Source organism: Drosophila guanche, unplaced genomic scaffold, assembly GCF_900245975.1.
Source record: "Drosophila guanche unplaced genomic scaffold, DGUA_6, whole genome shotgun sequence".
Classification (NCBI taxonomy): Eukaryota; Metazoa; Arthropoda; class Insecta; order Diptera; family Drosophilidae; genus Drosophila; species Drosophila guanche.
This window is the reverse complement of record NW_022995745.1, coordinates 550876-570467: the sequence shown is the minus strand read 5'-3', so window position 1 is coordinate 570467 and position 19592 is coordinate 550876. Positions and strand designations below refer to the sequence as shown.

Sequence of the window (19592 nt, the reverse complement as noted above, 5' to 3'; positions counted from 1 at the left end):
GCTTTCGACCGTCCGCCAGGCCGGGCCGACCCGGGACGGTTCCAGAGTCCATGTGAAAAGGTGTTTACGGGTTTTTGATCGTTTGACATTTCACCAGGATTTCGATGCGACGATTGACGTCAATCGATCGCTGGGGGCTGTTCTCTGGCACGAGAGACGAGACGAGACGTGACGAGGCGAGAAGCCGCTTCATGGAGCAGACAAAAGTTACACCGAAGACAACGAAGAGCGAAGAGCGAAGACCGAAGGCCTCGCCCGGTATCAAGATTAAGATTTGTTTTTGTTTACGACTCATTCTACCCCATAGGCTACCCCATCAGCATCAGCAACCCATCGCCCCCACTTCACAGAGAGGATGGAATATCAGCACAGAGTTATTTATAGTTCTTTTGTCCCTAATGATACTTCCCTGTGCATCCATAACAAGTGCCATTCGACCTGGAAGAGCACTCTCGCTACGAACCTTAAACTGACCCTTTGACGCTTAAGCTATGGACAAAATTCTTCAAATTCGGTCGAAAACAATTGCCAAATAAGTTAATATGCAGTGAAAATCAACAGCTGTGTGTTCCCTTTCCTATTTTAATCCATTTTGATCAGGAAAACCTACGCCAGGAGCAAAACGGATCAAAATGAAATATAATTTATGTTGCGAAATTAACTCGTAGTTTGTGCAACATTTTCTTACTTTATTTTATGTTCACAAGAACTGAATCCTATCTACAGACGACTAGATGAAGGACAGGGCCGAAATGGATCACTTTTATAGACTTAACTAAGCAATAGTTAGTTTCAATTGAATAGGTTAGCCCGGCTATAGGCGGGCGGGTTTCCGGGTGTCAGACCAGAAGAATTTCACTTTTGGCCTCCAGCGATAAGCATCGAACTTTGAGTTCGGAGCAAAAATTCCGGATTCCGGTTCCAAAATCCAAATGCATTACAACAGCAGCAGCAGCAGCAGCAGCAGCAATGGCATGTGTTTTTCCAATTGTTTGAGAGAGAGTCCCCCAACGTCATCGGATGAGAGTCTGTGACCCTCTCCTCTGGGACCTTTTGCACAAAACAATTTGTTTTTGTCGACAATGCACCGACTATAAATATGAGCAATACTGAAAATAGAATAGAATCAGGAGGAATCTGGAGTATTGAACAACAATCGCTGCTAATATTTATATAGTCGCAGTGGCACACATAAATCCCAGTGGGGTATTTGTTTACAAGATCAGTGACGGACGCAAACGCGACGCAAACACGAGCCGTGCCAAGGGGGTTCATAGTACAAGCGCAGCAAACGCCAGATCTCGCCAGATGTTTCACTATATACTATAGTGCATGCTCGTTTAGTCTTGATTAAGACATTGAAAGCAATCGAATGCAACAGAAAGGGATCAAAGTTGGCTTACAATGTGCGAACATCTATGGGAACTGAAGAAGTTATCTGGAAACCTTCTTTAAAACTACTCCAAGCCTATAGCTGATCGATTACAAAATGGTCGCCCAGTGAGCGATCCTCTGCCTGTTCTGCTCTCGGTCCTCTCAGGGGTCCGTTACTCTTGCCCTTTGATTGCGGTGCACTTAGCATGGTATAACTTTGTGGTTGATGTTTAGTTGCGAACAAACTTTCAGTAAGATTATTTATTTAGGCTAGAAAACAAGTTAAGAGATAGAATTTAAGTATAATTATGGCAGAACTACCCTAAGAGGGCATTATTTGGTTATGGCGGAACCTAAAGATCTAAATATACGATATACTATAAATGATATATGATATATGCGGAAAGCCAAGCAATATAGCGATATAGCGATATAGCTGGGATATATTTTGATGCTCATTATTGTCGGTAAAGTTGTGTGGTTCGTTCTCAAGGCAGCAGTTTGGTTCGTTGGGATAAGCTTCTCGTTGAGGCTCTCGTTTGGTTTGGTTTGGTTTAGTTTGTGGCTGTGTGGCTGTGTGGCGGATGGCACTTAGGATTAGCTTAGCATACAACTAGTTTAACAGGGGGGCCGATGAAGCGTGGCGGTCACTCTGTGCGCTGCATAATCATTTCGATTTTATCACCGGCGGCGGCTATTAGCGGCACCGTCAGGCAGCAGTCAAAGTCCTGCGTCTTCATCTCGTTCACCTGAAACATTGGCGCAACCAGAAAGTTGAAAGTTATCCTGCAGATAAATCTGTGATTCAGGGATCGTCCCACCTGCATGATGCGATCGAAGGGCTTCAGCTGGCCGCACATATCCGCGGGCCCACCGCTGCGTATGCGATTGATGAACACTCCCCGCTCGTACAGGCCATCGGAGACGGAGAAGCCATAGTCATCGTACACCTTGTCCTTGTACAGCGTCACATGGAAAACGCGCTGTTTGCCACTGCCACTGGCACACCCATTGGCACTGGCATTCGTGCTGCCATTGGCACTGGCATTCAGGTTTCCGTTGCAGGTTGACTCCTTGCTGGGACTGCGCGGCCGTCGTTGCACCTTGGCGTAGATGGCCTGCGTCTGCGATGGCAGCTGGTGGCTGCCATTGGCCAGATCCGCATGGCTGCGCAGTATCTTGAGGTCGACCAAGTCGCCCAGATTCTGCAGCAGGCTGGTGGCATGCGACAGCGGCATGCCCTGCACCGAGTGCTCATCGATGGCCAGCAGCTGATCGCCCACATGTATCTGTCCGTTCTTATGGCCAATGCCACCTGGAAAACAGAGCTATCAGAATGCTTCTCCCTGCTGTTAGCCTCGGACGTACCCTCCACGAGGCCACTGATGGTGATTGGCTTGGTGATGTCCTCGCTGCCAGCCAGCGTAATGCCCAGCAGGCCACCCTTGGGCTCCAGGCGCACCGTGAAGATGATCTGGTGCAGGCTGCTGCCGCTGCTCTTGCTGCTCGAACTTGCCGCCGAGCCGTACACCTTGCTCTCCATGGGCGGCGGCAGAGCCGTGCAGTCCACACTGCAGAAAAAAGGGAGGATTGAATATGGATACATGGAGATGTGTGGGTTGGGGGGGATTTTGGGGGGGCCTACCTGGCATAGCGATTCAGCTCGTAGCCCGTGTACAGCTGCTCCTGCTGCTGCTGCTGCTCCTCCTCCTCATCCTGCTCCTCGTCCTCGTCCTCCTCCTCAGGCAGCTCGGTGGTCAAGCTCTGTGTATTCGCACCACCAAAGGAGCGGCTGAACGAGCCACCGCCCACATGCCGCAACTGCACCGATGACGAGGATTGATCCTCCTGCTGCTGCTGCTGCTGCTGCTGCTGCTGCTGCTGCATGGGCAGGCGGAAGTACTCCGGCTGCGGTGTGCGTGACTTCAGGGAGATGCAGTCCGCATATTTGCCAGAAGTCACATAGGCACTGCTGTACAGATCGTGCTCCGGCATGCCCGAGGGGCAGTTGCTGTAGATGGGACTGCTGGCCATTGGCAGGAAGTCGGGCAGCACCACACGCTTGATGGTCAGCGTGGTGAAGTCAGCTGCCGTGCTGCTGGGACTCACGGGGGGACTACTGCCCGACTGCTGCTGCTGCATCGGCTGTGAGTCCTTGAGCAGCGAATCAACATTAAAGTGCTGCACCGGATGCTGATCGACGGCCAGCAGTATGTCGCCCGTCCTCAGGGAGCCACTGCGATGGGCGGGACTGCCCATTTTGACATCAGAGATGACGAGGCCGCCGTGACTGGAGCCGCTAACGCTCAGTCCCAGCCCACATTTGCCCGCGCGCAGCAGCTTCACATTGAACACGCCGCTGGACGGCACCACAGCGTCGGGCATATCGAACTCGATCTCCAGCTCCAGCCAATTGGCCGGTGCACAATTCATGGCGCTTATGTTCCCATTGGACCCGTTGCCATTCCCATTCCCATTTGAGGTGTGACGCAGGGAGCCACCTTCCAGCAGCTGCCGCATGGCCATCGCATCCAGGCTGTACATTTTGTTAATGGCCACGATGCGATCGCCAATCTGAATGCAGCCACTGCGATCGGCCACGGAGTCGGCGAGTATTTGGCCAATGGTCATGGCACCGGCGGCATCCCCGCCCGCAAGGACAATGCCAGCACCCTGGCTGCAATCGAGCAGCACGGGAAAGCTCTCGGCACGGCACAGGCCCAAGCTGCTGCTGGCATGGCCCTGTCCTCCTGCTCCGCCTGCTGCCACAGCCAGTGGCAGCCCCTCCAGCGGCAGAGAGCTCTTGCGGGCAAAACGCTGACGCTGCCTGCCTGTCGTTGCGGACGCGGACGCGGACGCGGACGTTGACTTGCGCGACTCCAAAGTGCTGAAGCTATACTTTGGACTACCCAGCGCCGTGTGACCTGCAAAAGAGATTCGAATTAGAACTGCAAATAGAATAAGACTCCCCTGAACTGATCCACAGCTTAGTGCCTGCCCCTGCACAGCTGCTGTGCGTCCTCCCAGCCCTTGAGCAATTTATGGGGCCACACGATCCACTTCCACTTTGATTCCATTTTCAGTCGATCGATTCTTGGGGGGGGGGAAGAATGACAGAACATATCTCAGTCCCTGTCTCTCTGTATGTCTTTCCTCCCGTGTCTGTCTCGTCTTTGCGTGTGTTTGCTTAACAAATTAACGAACGAAAAACATAGAGAAGCCAATTGATTGGGCCCCAGCGAGGGTGGATTCAACAGCAGACAATCGCGCGGCAGAGGGGCGCTGGCGGCATGACGCGGTATATAATCTAAATACGAGTTGCAGTCGCCAGAGTATAGATTCCACGCATTCTCAGCAGCTTCCTTCTGTAGCAACTCCTCTAGAGACCCCAACACTTTGACCTCCCTCCGTCTGTCCGTCCGTCTGTCTGTCCGTCTGTCTGTCCGTCTGTCTATTGTTTCAACTGTGGTTCAGCCAACGACAATCGAACGACTCTGTTCATTAGCCGTGACGCCCACGCCAGACCTTCGCTTCGTCGCGTCGCTTGGGAGCCTGCCGCCTCTGCCGCCTCTGTCGCTGATCGCTTCAAGTCGATAGCCAAATGGGAAAAAGTGGATCGCTTGGATTGCATTTTGGAGAGACTCACCGCGTCGGGCCAGAGCGTGAGCGGGCATGATCTGCATTTGCGTGTAGCCCCGTCCTGTGCTGGTGTCCAATATGGTCATCACCTCATCGGGACTGTAGGCCGAATGCTCGATCATGGTGTCGTCGATGGAGAGCACCTGATCGCCAACGGATAAGGCGCCGCATCTGCAACACAAAAGCCACAAAAAGTGTTTCATTTTGAGATGCAAAGAGACCGAAACGAACACAGAGACTGACTCTGAGACTGAGACTGAGAGTGAGACTGGGATGACATCATTCCCATGGCCACTTACCGATCGGCAATGCTGGCGGGCAGTATGCTCGCTATGTAGACACCCGGTTGGGTGACCACCAACACCAAATCCTCAAGCTTCTCCCCACCGCTGGAGGGGGTGCTCGAGCCAGAGCCGGACACCGAGTTGGATCCCGCCGCTGCCATGGCCGCTGTGTAGTTGCAGAGCACAAGGCCCAGCTTGTCGTTCATGGGACGCTCGATCTCGATGAGCAGGGGGCCCATGGAGAACTCGACGCTCTGCACAACGGACACGTCATACTCGATGGTCAGATTTGTGTAGCCGCCGGACACATGAACGCCGCCGCACTTGATGATCTGCTGCGCCTCCGCCAGGGTCTTGCCAATCAGTGAGATCTGCAATGGGGAACGGGGAGTCAACAGGAGCTCAGGGATCATCGGGGGGATCTGGTACTCACATTATCCACTCGAAGCAAACGATCGCCGGGCTTGATGCGTCCCGTTTTGTAGACAGGACCGTGGGGACGGACATGGGTCACAATCAGCGGATAATCGGCACCGCCGCGCAACGTCAGGCCCAGGCAGCCGCTCTCCCGCTCGACGGTGATCTGTGCCAGCTTTGAGGACACACAGAGACTGTTCTGTGAAACTGCTGCAGCCACCACAGAGGAAGATGCACAGACAGAGGGATGTAGAACATCAGATATTGATTTCGTTTCCAATTACTTACTGTATTCCGGCAGCGAGTATTCAATCTCAACGATAGCAGGTGCTCCGCCGCCGCTGGCATCGGCACAGAGCATATTCATCACCTTTTGATTGCTCAGGCCAATGGTGGAGATGCCGTCGATCTGGTGCAGGCGGTCGCCGGGTGCCAGAAAGTCCGCCGCATGACCCACCGGATTGAGGGCGCCCACAACGGGCGGATACGAAAGATCGTTGCGTTCTGCCCATGAGAATGAGAGTTAAAAGTGAAAGTTCCCATAAGCGAATGGACACACATGGCGAAAACCAATTCAGCTGGAAGCTAGAAACTCATTTTCCATTGATTTGGGGCTGGGTTTTCTCCATTTCCGCCGATCGACCAGACAGAATGGGTACCGGAATCATTTGATTTCGTCTGAATGTCTCAGTCGATAATGTCTGCTCTGCTCTGCTCTGTGGGTCTGCGTCTGCTGTTGTCGCTGCCAAAATAAATCATCGTTCCAATCTACATAGAAAAATCCCCAGCCACAGCCACAGCCCCTGTCCCTGTCCCTGTCCCTGTCCCACCCCCAGCGACAGACAGTCGCTGGCCAGACATAATATATATATAAATATATATGCGGATGGCTTGCATGTTTTTTTGTTCGATTCTGAATCACAGAGAATATAAAGTCCAACAAAATGTCAGATTTTGGTCGTTTTTTGACTAATCTTCTCAAAGGAAATGCAAATGGGATTGTGATAGGGACCGCAGGGTTCAACCTTAGCATCGCGGGGGAGTTGTAGTCTGCAACACGTTGCTCATAGAGCGTCGCAGCCGGATGGTAAGTGTTTTTCCTTCTCATTTTCTTTGCTTATATTTTTCTCTCATTTTGTTGTTTTTCTTTTTTTGGCAATCTGCCACTTTTGAGCTCATTGCGACTGCCCCCCCAAACCCAGTGTCCGGCGTTGTATTATTTTTTACTCAATTTCTTTATTTACGAGTTTGTTATTCACTCGATTCACTCGCGCTTCGTCTGTCTGTCTGTCTGTCTGTCTGTCTGTCGGCTGACGAGTCGTTGACAGACCCACACAGAGGCGGAAATCCAATGGCAGAGCCACGAAATTGGGTTTGGAGAGGGGAGCAGCAGCTAGTAAGTAGAAGATCTATTCGCTTATGGGAACTTGTTGTACTCCCAGTCTGCTCGCTTCCAGTTAGTCTCATCCAATTAGTGTCTCTCCTCATTGGCATACAAAAATCTTGTTTCAATTTTGAGTTCTGTGCGTCTGTCTGTCATAATCTGTGGACCCGCATAAATAATGTGCGCTTTGAGTCAATCAATTGATTCGATTGAGCGCGCATTTTGCAGCAATTATCGGATTACTGCCTTACAGATTGACCCAAGCAGCTGTTCCCTCCAGAACGAACAATTAAAATCTGATAAAACGGGGGAGAACTTACCTGCAAATGTGATGGCCAGATGGAGGGCGTTGCGTGGCAGCGTGATGGTGGCATAGGTGGTGCCACGTTCCGGTGCCAGTCCCGAGTCCTCGGACTGTGCTGGGCTCATGGCGCGATCAACTGCAACAGGGAGAGGCATGGAAGGAGTGAGAAAAACATCAAAGGTGCTGGCCGGTCGGTTGGTCATTCTTTGACTTCTTTTTTTTGTTGGTTTTGCGCAGCTGCAAATCTTAATTTATTCTGCCACACCAAAGAAGGGAACTGCGGGCGCAGATCAAAAGAACACACAATCCTCTGCCTCCGAGGCATAGAAACATTCATCAGTGTTCGAAGAATCCACCAAAAATACAATCCCAATACGAGATCAACCTTCAGCGTCGCCAAAAGTCTCAATTAAAATTCCAGCCACCAGAAGCCAATCGAGGCAACAGACACACAGCTACAGAGATACAGAGATACAGAGATACAGATACAAAACAGAAGTCAATTAATCTTTTATGATTCGTTCTCCTCCTTTCCACAAAATGCCAGATGATGGCACAAACAGCGACAATCGCATCGATATGCTGGCCAAAGATCGGCACTTGAGGCACAAAAGCAATCACGAAACTGTGTAAAGGAAGAGTACATCAAGGCAGAGCTTTGACTGAGAACATTTTATTTTCGCATCAACTTAAGAATAAAAAAAACGTTAGGCTTAGCTCCGCTTGCTGCTTTTCATCGTGGAAAATCAGTAGAACCCAGTAGAAGAAAAATCATTACATCCTCAACCATCGTCAGCGTCCCGCGCTGTGCCTCTCCACAGCATTTGATGTTGCAACATTTGGACCATGCGGCGTATACGCGATCTGCCACAATTACGGCGTACATCAGCCACCATCATCCGCCCCCAGCCCGCTCCGACCACAGTCTTGTGCGTAACGGATACACACGGACGGAAGAGGCAAGCGGCAAGCGGCAAGCGGCAAGCGGCGACCGCTACGGACGCGGACGCGACTTTTATTTTCGAACGCTTCAATGGCGCATAAAGTTTTTCTTAATGCGACCGCCGCCGCCGCCGCCCGACTACGAACCAGCCAGAGGCAACAACAATAATTAGGGAAAAAGCCAAAAATGAAAATTAAAATGAAAACGAAAACGAAAACGAAAACGAGAAGAAACAACAAAATGGAAAAACGAACGTCGGGCGCCGCTCTGAAAATCTGCCTAAAAAAGTGCAAGCAAAACAATCGAAAGCAAGGCCGCCGCGTGGATGCTCTTTCCGCTCCTCAACAGAGGCACTTGAGGCTGAATAAAAGTTGAGGAAAACCCAAGCTACAAATTTGATGAAATTCAACAAATTTTCCACATATTTTCCTTTGATTCTTAAAACGTTTTGACTTTGTTGCTTCGATATACCCGATTTCTGTAAGTGTATTTTGCGTTTCGCTTCATTTGTCTGGCACACACACACACACACGCGCCACTCTCCCCACCTTGGCGCTCTCTTCGCTCCGCACTCTGTAATTTATTTTCATTTAATTTGTTTTCTTCGGCTTCGGAATCGCTTTTTTTCCACCAAAAGGTGTGCCAATTTGGGGTTCAGTTGCACCTTTGGCTATTCTGATTCTTCGTGCAACACTTTTTCGATTCGCATTTCGCCTTTGAAGTGAAATTTTCACATTTTCGTGTTGCTTCTTTTGGATGCGCTTTTTCTGCTACTTTTCTGCTATTTTTATTTTGGATTTCCACAGGGGCCGGCCAGTAGTTTTTCTGTTGTTTTTTTTCTCTCTCTCTCTATTTTATGTACGTTTCAGTTTGGCTTTTTTGTTTCTCTCTTACATAAATGAATTCGAAAAGAGAGCCCATAAAACAGCCAACTAATGTGATGGAGTGCGTATGGATTTATGAAATGTACAAATAAAAAATATATATGGACAAATTGCGAGTTGATTTCCAAACCGATTTACGTGTGGACTGCAAATCGGAACTAATTCCGGTCTCCGACTTTTGGTAAGGCAAGGAACACCCCACGAGCATTCGCGCTTAAATCTATTTTTAATTAGAGTTCAAACAAAATTGAATTGGCACACGGGCACACTCCCAGAATTCTGTAGGACATAGGCAATTGCCAGCCAATTCGCAGTGCCATTCAGAGTTCCGTTTTCCCTATCCATATCCCATATCCCATATCCCATATCCGTGGGGCAGTTAAGACTATTTTTGCCCGCTTCTATTCGCTTTTATGGCCCGCTCGAAGGCGGATGACGATGTCGCCGTGGAAGTTGCGGGCAAAATTTATCGGCGACAGTTGTTGGCTGGCAGCGGAAATTGCGCTCAGCCGCAACGAAGGCAAGTGGCAGGAGGCAGGCGGCAGGCGGCTAAATGCTAGATGGGTGTGGGAGTTGAAGGCACTCGCAACTTCCTCAAAACTCATCCTGACAATTAGACAGATCACAGATCACACAGATCTCTCTTTCCCTGCCAATCAGAGCATGGATAGGGCAGCGTCTTCCATTTTCCATCTTTCCATTTAAGTATCCCATCTGGGGATCAAGTGCCGCTTTGTGAGACATCGCTGGGGGTCGCATTGCTCACTCTGTTCTCGCTGTATCTGTTGCCTTACTGTCTCCCCTGGAATGGTTCATTTGATGCATTTGAGATTCCATGACGATTTGCCACATTTACGGACACAAAATAGACATCATTCAACGCAACAGAAAACGGAATCTGCTCAACGCGATCTCTTAATTATAAGGAGATTGTTATTGTACGATCTGCAGATGAACGATGAACGATGAACGATCCAACGATGAAGGAATGAGGGAGGGAGCCAACATTCCTATACTCTGATTCAGAGTCTTCTTTTCCACGTTTGTTTTTGCGGAATTGGCCGTTCACTTGGGGTACATTTGTACAGTGGTACTCGATCTCTGCTTTCCGCTTTGGCTCCATGACAAGATCAATCCATTCAATTGAGATATAGGCCAAAGATCCATAGCTACGATCTGGTTCGAATTGACAGGTGCTAGAAGATCCCAGCCCGGACTTGACTGGGAGCCAATTGATGGACTGGTGGCTCGACGGTTTGTGTGTGTAGCTGATTGATTGATTGACTTGGGGCTTTGTTATTGCTTCCATTTGGCCTCGTCGCTCACTGGGGAAATATGTTCCAGTTCCACAGTAATAGCCTCCAGAATGTGGCAGGAGTGGAGTGGAATTGAGTGGAGCTGCTGCCACTTGGGGCAGACCACACGTCATCCATGGTACCCCATGTATCCATCCATTAACCTCAACGCAATGGACGTTGGACGGATGGCGTTGACTTATTAATGGACACACGTTGGGCGTGAAAATATGTCAAAAATTTCCCAACAATATCTATTTAGCACAAGGCACACACAGACACACTCTTTTCCCTTTCGGTGCGGTACTGTACTCCACTTCAGTTGAGAGAGGGAGAGGACAAGGAAAACCAATTATTGCAAATGAACTCGAGTGTGGTTCCGCACAGAAAAATGTCAACATCTGATAAAGCCGCAACAAAGCGAGGCCTCTGGCTGTTGCAAGCCAAAGTGCAACAGCCGCAAGTTGCACCAAAAGGGCGAGGCGAGCCCAGACACGCACAACAGCGACGACTGTCAGCGATGGCACGGAGCGGATGGGAGGATCGTCATCGCATGGCCCTCAAGTTTGATATTCATTCAACATAAAAACCAAATGAGTAATCACCATCAGGGCTGCTGCATTAAAACAAACATTGAAACGCTGCAATATCTACAAAAAATATACATGAAAAATGCATTTTTTTCTGGCAAAATCTCACCTATAATAAATACGAAAAACTATAGAAAAATCCTTACTTTGCCATCTACTGAAATGGGCAACTTTGATCGATTTATCTTCCGATTAGCTGTGTAAATATTTAGTTTATTTCTGATTATATCTGCGGAAGCTACTTCAGCCCTGACAACACCACCGAGCGAGGTTTATGACTCTTCCTCTCACACATCGTATGAAATTGTAGCCCTGTTCCCCGTGTCTCTGTCCTTTCTGCACAGTGCCAAAAACACCCTTTTCTGCTTGTGAAAATAATTCAAGTCGCAAATTAAAGTCAGCTGATGGCATAATGGTGGCAGCAGCAGCAGCAGCAGGAGCAGGATGAAATGTTGCTAAATTCCAAAATTGATTTACGACCATCTCGAGCTGCAGTTACCCTTTTTGCCGAGAGTATCAACACTTTTCTCTCCCCACTGTGTGGCATATGTTGGCATATTGTGCAGATCGCTTATGGGTAATTTGTGCAGTGATGATCGATCAGCAAGAGTATCCAAAGCTTCGGCCTCTTGATCTTTTTTTGTAAGCTGAAGGGGAGTCATCATTTTTTTGTAGAACATTTTCCGCCGCCGCTGGAAAAAAAAAATATTTGACAATTTCACAGCCATATGCGATACGCCCCATTCCCTGCTATGTCTCTCTCTCTCTCACTGCTATTTCCTCTTACGCTCGCGATCAGTAAGGGGGCAGAGATTTATGCCCCAAAATGTTAATTGCCCATAACCAATCCAGGGCCGCAGCAACGGGGCACGAACGGGAAGCCGCAGTGCAGTCGCAGTCGCAGTCGCAGTGCCTCCCTGGTCTCTGATAAAAAGGTTCGCTTCGGTTCAGATCTCCGAACGGTTGGATATCTTTATTGAATTTTACCGTTCACTAAATGAAAGGCGTTCCCTCTCGCGCTCTCAGCTGCTGATAACTGTTTTTGTAAGGGGTGTGAGACTGTTTGTGAAGAGCCTGAGAGATCTCATTCGATTTTTTCGGGGAGGATGCGTACAAATTTGTGCGACTCATCGACACTTGAAGTCTCATTTGGTGCGGGACTGAGGACATATTGAGAGTGCAATCAAGTGTGTGGCTGGGGGGTGCCAGCATAATGAGATTGTGATAGATCTCATGGATGAGATAGATGCCTGATGTGATGGATGGTGTTTATGTAAGCAGGTTCCAAAGCTCTAAGCAACCCTTGAGTGGAATGAACTTCCAATTAAATGAACAGCATCATAATCAGGGAGAAAGGGAAAGATGCAGCCCCAGGCAAAGCACCCATCAGAGACCCCAGAGTATATCAGATTGAATGAAGGACAGAAGGCGGGTTTTTTTTGTTGTAAGTTTTGTGGTTTCTGTATGGTTATTCTTGATAAGAATTAATAGGCGGAACTATGTTTATCAACATATTATCAAAACTGCATCATTACAGTCTTAATGTAGAAAACAAGTAGCCAGGCGGCTCAGTGGGTAATGGGTAACGCATTGCCGAGCTGCTCGACTTTACTCAAAACAGTTGCTGCTGCTGCAAATCTCTAAGTAACTGTAATTCTTAATGCTCTTTCATTGCGGCTGCTGCTTGATCAACGGCTAGACATAAGCAGGAATATGTGCATCTGTCTGTAACTGTAACCAAAAATTCGGTGCATTCATAATTAACACGTGCACTGCAGAAAGAGATAGATTGAGAGAGGGGAGGCGGGATAATGAAATAATCGCGACAGTGCTGCTGCTGCTGCTGCTGCTGCTGTTGCTGTTTCTGCTTGCCATGTCGAGTGGTGTTGTTGTAGCATATGAGAAAGGGGTGCAGACAGACAACAAATAATTATTGCGACTTATGCAGGCCAGAGAGTGGGAGAGAGCTAAGCAGGAGGAGGGTAGAAGTGTGCAGCGCGGATGGATGGCGTGCGCATGAAGAGAGTCAAGAGGCGGAGGTGGTCGGGGGAATCTGTCTCTTCTACAAATTAATCCAAACGGTAGACGACGACAAAAGAGTCGCTGCGACACAGCAACAACTAAAACAACAACAAACCAAAAATGATGCTTTGAGCCTTTGCATACCCTTGAATATCCATGACTGCGGGTAAAGCTACTAATTACTACTTGTTAAGAGTATTCTCATGGTTTTCTAAATTTATCAATTTATAATTGATACTAAACTGCAATTGGAAATGCTTGATTGAATTGATCGTGAGATCCGAGAAGCTTCTTTTTATGTGTGCTGTGAGAATCTAACCCCAATCATAATACCCTCATCTAGGGTATTCACAGAGCAACAAATTACATTAAACGTGTGCTCAGGGCTCCATGAATTTTGTTTTTCTTTTTTGTTGTTGCTATTTTTAGACAGCGCTGCCGCCGCAGCAGCAGAACCGTTAAAATTGTGACATTTTCTCCACCATCTCCTCCTCCTTCTGCTCTTTCTTCTGCATATGTGTGGGGTGTGTGTGTGTATATATTTCTGACTGCAGGAGGATGAGTGGATGATTGTGGATTGTGGATAATGTGGCTGGCAATATTACAAAGGGAGGCGTCTGTTCTACGACTGCAACGGCAACGGCGACTGCAATATGAATGTATTTTCAATTCTAAATAGATTGCACACTCTCTTTCACTCTCCATCTCTCCCCCACTCCCTTTTCTACCAGTACTCTCGGACTCTTTCTCACAAAGTGTGTGTCTGCATGTTTGTTTCGTGTTTATGTTTGCTGCTGAGTGACGTCGCCGTCGTTGTTGTTGTTCGTGTTGTTGTGGCAGATTTCGCGCAGCATCGAAAAGTAAAGAGTAAACAGAGGCCCACAAACTCTAGCAACACCCCGACAGCGGCAAAGTAAAATGGCATTGGCAGGGAGCAGCCGGCAATCCAATTGGCACCAAAATGTTTGCAACACGCCATTCAAGCAGCTAAAACAACTACAAAAACAAAAGAGAAGCACAAACCATGGGACCAAGTGGCCATAAAACCAAAATTGGTTCTGGTTCTGGAAACACATACACAAAAGACATAAATAAATAAAAACTAAAAGAACTTCAAAAGAGTCCAACGATACTGACTGCAAGAAATAGCCAAAGCAGACAATTACACGAAAAATCTTAGAAAAATATTTGTCAAAATTACTTGAAAATATTACATTTTCTCTTGAGGAACGAAACTTTTCCGTAAAACTGTATTTTATTTAATATCACACAAAAAGTGCATATTTAAATAGATACATACATATGTATGTTTATATATATATATTATATATTGGTTAATCTTTCTAGAATATATTCAAAATTCAGTTTATCAATGGAACTCTCACGATTCCAGGAATATAAGGAAAAATATTGTATATTGATTTACCTCATTTATTTCTATTTCGATATATCCACTTCCTACACCCGTCTCTAAAATCAAACCCAGAGAAAGTTCAGCGGAAGTGCAGTGAACTTTTTGTCCCTGCTTTTGTAACGGAACTTTATATGCGTTATCAGCCGGCAACAGCTGCCACTACTCCCAATCCCTACAGAAACTTCAACACCCACCCCCCCGTGCTACAGCCTAACGATTGTTGTGATCTATTGTGTGTCCCTACGTGGCCCACTGTGCACACAAATGGCATTTGCCTGCTGCTCTGCCTGCCCTGGTACTGCGCTTTGTTTGTGCATTCTTCTTCTTCTTTCCTACGCTTTCCCGTTTCTGGGAGTAGCGCGCTGCTCTGCCCGCCGTAGCTCTTTCCTCTGTCGACGCTACTGCGCTTTGCGCTTTGTGTTTGTGTATTCCCTTTCGCCCTCTGTTGATTCTGCTGCCCCTCAGCTGGTGCTGTTCTGTATACAGAACCGTTGCATTTGTCGCACATTTGCATTTCCGTTTGATTTGGCAGCTTTATGACAGAGGGGGCAGCAATTGGATTTTCACGCCCCAAAAACAAAAGAAATTCTGGAGCGTGGTACTTCCCCATCCCCATACCCAGCCACAGCCACAACCCATTCTTCATAAACAACACCAACTGTTGGTGGCCGAAAGGGAGGCAAGAGGAATCACGCCTGCCCCAGCCCTCCCCACTTTTGGTTTTAATTGCGTCAAATTTTTGAGTTCTCTCGCTATTCTCTCTTTGCTTAGAGTCTTCTTGCCTTTCGACCGTCGTCTATTCCCTTCCACAATGCATTGCTTTGTTTACACTCAATGGCCGAAATGTGGCGAAAAATAAACACACACGCACATGCTCTCTCTTCTACACACAAATGCGTTCGATTGCCCAAAAATGAGTGGAATGGAGTGGTTGCACTGCAGGAGGAGGAGGGGTGGTCGTGACAATGGAATCTCAACAATTTCTTTCTATCTCCGTGTGTTTCTCTGTCTGTTTTTCTCGCTCTCTCTCTCTCTCTCTGGGCTTGGCAAACAAATTTGAATGCTTATTGCTCTCATTCCCACTTGCTATACCATTTACCCCTTGGTGATCCATAGAAATCGTAATTCCCTTCACACTTACCCACACATGTGTACCCAATTCCTGGATGTGGAAGTACTATTATGGAAATCCCTGGATGAGCGGTTTTTATTGTTGCTGCTTGGTGAGAGAGTAGGGGATAAGAGCAGCCACAAGCACTCCAATTCTCGAGAGAGCGAAATAAAGCCATCAGCAGTGATGGAAAGTGTCACCAAATGATTTCCAGACTTGGAGCAGACGTCTAAGGGGGAATGGTAGAAGCAAGAACGGGTGGGAGAAAGCCAGAGAAAAAGGAAGGAAGGAAAACGAGAAAGAAGAGAATTACATCGTCGAGGAAGATGAAGGAGTAGCAGCGGAGGAAGATGAAGGAGTAGCAGCGGAAGAAGAGCAAGATCACCGAAAATAAAAAAAGAAAGCCATCAAAGAGAATATTGTGAAATTTCAGTCAGCAATTCGAACTGGAACAGCAACAAGTAGTACGAAGTGTTCGGTGGGACACACTCAAGGGCAGACAGATAGATCTTACTCAGAAACTATTTCAGTTTTTAGGCTATTTTTTATTGCCGTTTCCATCAATCGAATGTTCAAAAATGCAACTCGTAAATGTAAATACAGAAACGGAACAGGAACCAACCAAAAAGTAAGCGATAAACAGAACAACGAATTTTTCATTTGACATTTTCCAGTTCCACTTTTGATGTTTTTCTAATTCTGTCGCTGTCATTGGCTAATGACCATCCAAATTCCATAGATTTTATCGCATTATTTTATGAGATTGGTATTTATTGTAAATTGTTTCAGTTTTAGTTTATCAGAGACTTTGCAGCCAGTCAGAAGGATCAGTCTAGAATTTTGATCTAAAGATGGAGGGACGAGGTGTACATATTTATCCCCTCGCTATCATTTAGAAATCTGTTGACTGTTCTTTCCCCTAAACATTTATACTATCAATCGCTCAACCCCCTCCCCAACACTCGTAAACCCTTACTATCGATGTTGTCTTTATTCATTTTTTATGATGTACGAGGAGCATGTACGCGTATGTATCTCAAATGTTTTGTCGTTGATTTTATGAGCATTTAATGGCGAGCCAGCGACAAGAACAAGCCATAAAAAAGGAGAGTGGAGTGCAGTGTGTGGAGTGCGGGTGTGTTCTGCGGGGGGTAGGGGGTGGCCGGTGCGGTGGTGGCATTTCAGTGTCATCTGTTGGCCCTCTTCTATGCTTGATTTTTGGCTCCAGCGCTGCGGCTTCTCTTCGGCTGCATTTTCGGTACATTGCACACACCTTTCGCTCGGGCCCAGGCCACACCATGTGTGTGTGTGTGTTTGCTCTTCGATTCCGGAATCAATCGCTTTGAGTGATTGTTGTTTCTGTATTTGCTGTTGTTGTTGGTGGAGTTGTTGTCTGTGTAAACAAGTGACATCTGGTCGTTGGCGTGCCCCCTCTCTCGCCACCAGCCATGGCGCTGACGCTGACAGCGAAGTTTGACGGATGAAGAGTGCAGTGCGCTACCGCCTATGCTTTGGGCTTGGATTTGTACATATCCATACAATACAGTATGCACATAAATGTAAATATGTTTATGGATAAAGTATTCTATATCTGATGGAAACAAATTAAATTCAAAGCTAAAATCTTTTACTTTTATACTGAATTTTTGCTTATTGCGGATTTTCTTGCTAGCCAAAATGTCCGACTAAATTCTTATTTACTGGTGGATGGTAGATTTATCTTCATTTACTAGTTTCGTTTATACACATGTATCAAGCTCCTGTACCCTGTACTTATCTATTTTTGCCATGTTTGTACACATCTGCTTATTTAGCTATGTATCTTCAGCTTTCCTTTGGTTATATGCTACATATTGTATGTACATTTTGGCTTTTATATCTATGCCTGCATCTCTAGCTTTTCTTTGGCTTTGTGTCTATGCCTTTTTTTTCCGTTTTCGTGGTACAATCAATCGCCAGTGTCTGGCGCCTTATCAACACAATCTGCAGCAGCAGCAGCAGCAGCAGCATTCCGCGCAGGAATATGAAGACCAAAGCGCTGTGGTAGGGGTGTGGGTCAGGAGGAGGCATGAGGCAGGGGAGCGGGCAACAACAATGCGTAGCGCATCAGAAATATTTAATTAAATGCTTAATTGCGCCTGCCATGCCATAAATTCATCAAATGCAATTTAAGACCGCGCACACGACGCAGCCACACAGATACCCCCCGACCCCACCAAAATATACACAGATACAGTCTCGCTCGTATACACAGATACTTGTGTATCCTCTCTCTCTCTCTCTCTCTTGTGCAATTGCAACTTGAAGAGTGGCGATGCTTAAGCTGTTTTCTTGTGGGCCATAACTCTCCACTCCCCTTAGCGATCCCTTTCGATGGCGGCTTTTTCTTGGATCTTTAATCCCATAGATCGGAGATGGTCAACCATTTCTACGGAATGTTCTCTATATCCATCTCAAAGGAAGACAAAACTGTTTCCTAAAATATTGGAATGCTTTCTATCAATCCATAAATGTGATTAATATTGGAAACTAGACGATCGATCTGCAACATTCCATTTCCTGCAACACTTGTTTCTCGAGTAACCGATCCGCTGGCAAATAAATCTTTTTGTGGGGGTCTTCAGATCAGATATATCACCGTCTCACAAAACAGTTGGAAAATGAGAATGAAAATGGAAACGGAAAGCGAGCAATTACTTTTAATTGAAACTGTCAAACAAGAAGCTTCTACACAGATACAGATACAAAGATACTTGAACACTTGGATACTTGGATACAACAACAACAAAAACAAAATAAAAAGAAGAAAAGCTAAAGACGAGCACTTTGAGGGCCGCCGCGGCCGTCCGTGCCCACCTTGAGCGGAAATGCGATAACCCTGAATGGGTGAGGAAGCGGGTGGCGGGGACGGGGCCCCAGAAGGAAATCGGAAAATGGGAACGCACATGCTTAGAGGGAAAAAGATGTTCCATTCAAATTGGAAAATAGGAGGGGCAAGGCGGAAAATATAGAAATAGGAAATACTTACCGGATAACATGGGCGCCAATGCAATACCGTTGCTCTCGGACTGCGGAAGCTGCTGCAGTTGTTGCGGATGTGTATGTGGATGCGGATGATGATGATGATGGAGCTCCTGCTCCTGCTTGAGGGCCGAGGACTTGCCGGGCACGCAGCCCCCGATGGGCTTCTTTGATTTCCACAATTTCATTATTTTCTGATCAGTTCTGACCGCGACCAGTATTTGGGGTATTTAAATCTCTCTTTGTGGGATTTTAAGGTGCTGCCTAGGATGTCAGAATACCATCCAAGAACCGTCTGCCCTGGCAGAACCGAATCTGCACAAGATTCAAAAACATTTTCACACAAAAACCGTTGCAAAACAGCAAAAAAAATGTAATGAAAAATTCAGAGCACACTCGAAATGGGCGACGGTGCTGGGGCAGGCGGGGGGAAAAGCGCGCGGTTCGATTTTTAATTCAATTTCAATTCAAATTTCGAAATTCCATTCGAGGCAGACGACAGAGACAGAACACAGAACACACCGCGATGCGCGCACATTTTTGAATGGTCGAGGAACGAATGGAGGAGGCAGCAACAAAGCGAAAATGCGATCTTGCGCCAGCTCTCGCTCCCTCTCTCTCGCTATCTATACGCAGCGCAGGCGCATGCTCTCTCTCTGAAGGTCTGTCTAAACGGGGCGGCTGCAGCGGCCTGGTAACGCACAGTGACGGTGTGGTTCAGAAATGTAATTGGACTTTGCCGCAACGAAACTATGTAACACAAATCATGCATTAAAAATCAAAATATTTTTCAAAGTTGAATAAAATCATTGTCAGTGCTTCCTACTGCCAAGTCTGTTGCTTGCCAAGCTTAACAGCACACTGATACGAATACTGTCGGCAGCCAGTCAGTTTAGACAGGCCTTAAGAA

The 19592-nt window shown here is 47.2% G+C and overlaps 1 protein-coding gene across 3 annotated transcripts; it reads right to left on the bottom strand.

Moving 5' to 3' along the window:
- Window positions 1-1603: 1603 nt before the first annotated feature.
- Window positions 1604-19242, bottom strand: LOC117581489 (glutamate receptor-interacting protein 2). 3 transcript variants are annotated; one of them, XM_034268734.1, is made up of 10 exons: window positions 18690-19242; window positions 7419-7538; window positions 6003-6218; window positions 5731-5924; window positions 5313-5668; window positions 5021-5184; window positions 3020-4298; window positions 2743-2945; window positions 2196-2689; window positions 1604-2123 (listed from the first exon to the last, which is right to left on the bottom strand). In XM_034268734.1, the coding sequence occupies exons 1-10, from the start codon at window positions 18868-18870 to the stop codon at window positions 2022-2024; spliced, it is 3309 nt and encodes a 1102-aa protein (XP_034124625.1). In that variant the 5' UTR covers window positions 18871-19242; the 3' UTR covers window positions 1604-2021. The 3 variants fall into 3 exon arrangements, with proteins under 3 accessions (XP_034124625.1, XP_034124626.1, XP_034124627.1); XM_034268735.1 differs by having other exon boundaries at window positions 5731-5921; window positions 18690-18870; XM_034268736.1 differs by lacking the exon at window positions 1604-2123 and having other exon boundaries at window positions 2523-2689; window positions 3020-3084; window positions 4134-4298.
- Between the last annotated feature and the right edge of the window lie 350 nt (window positions 19243-19592).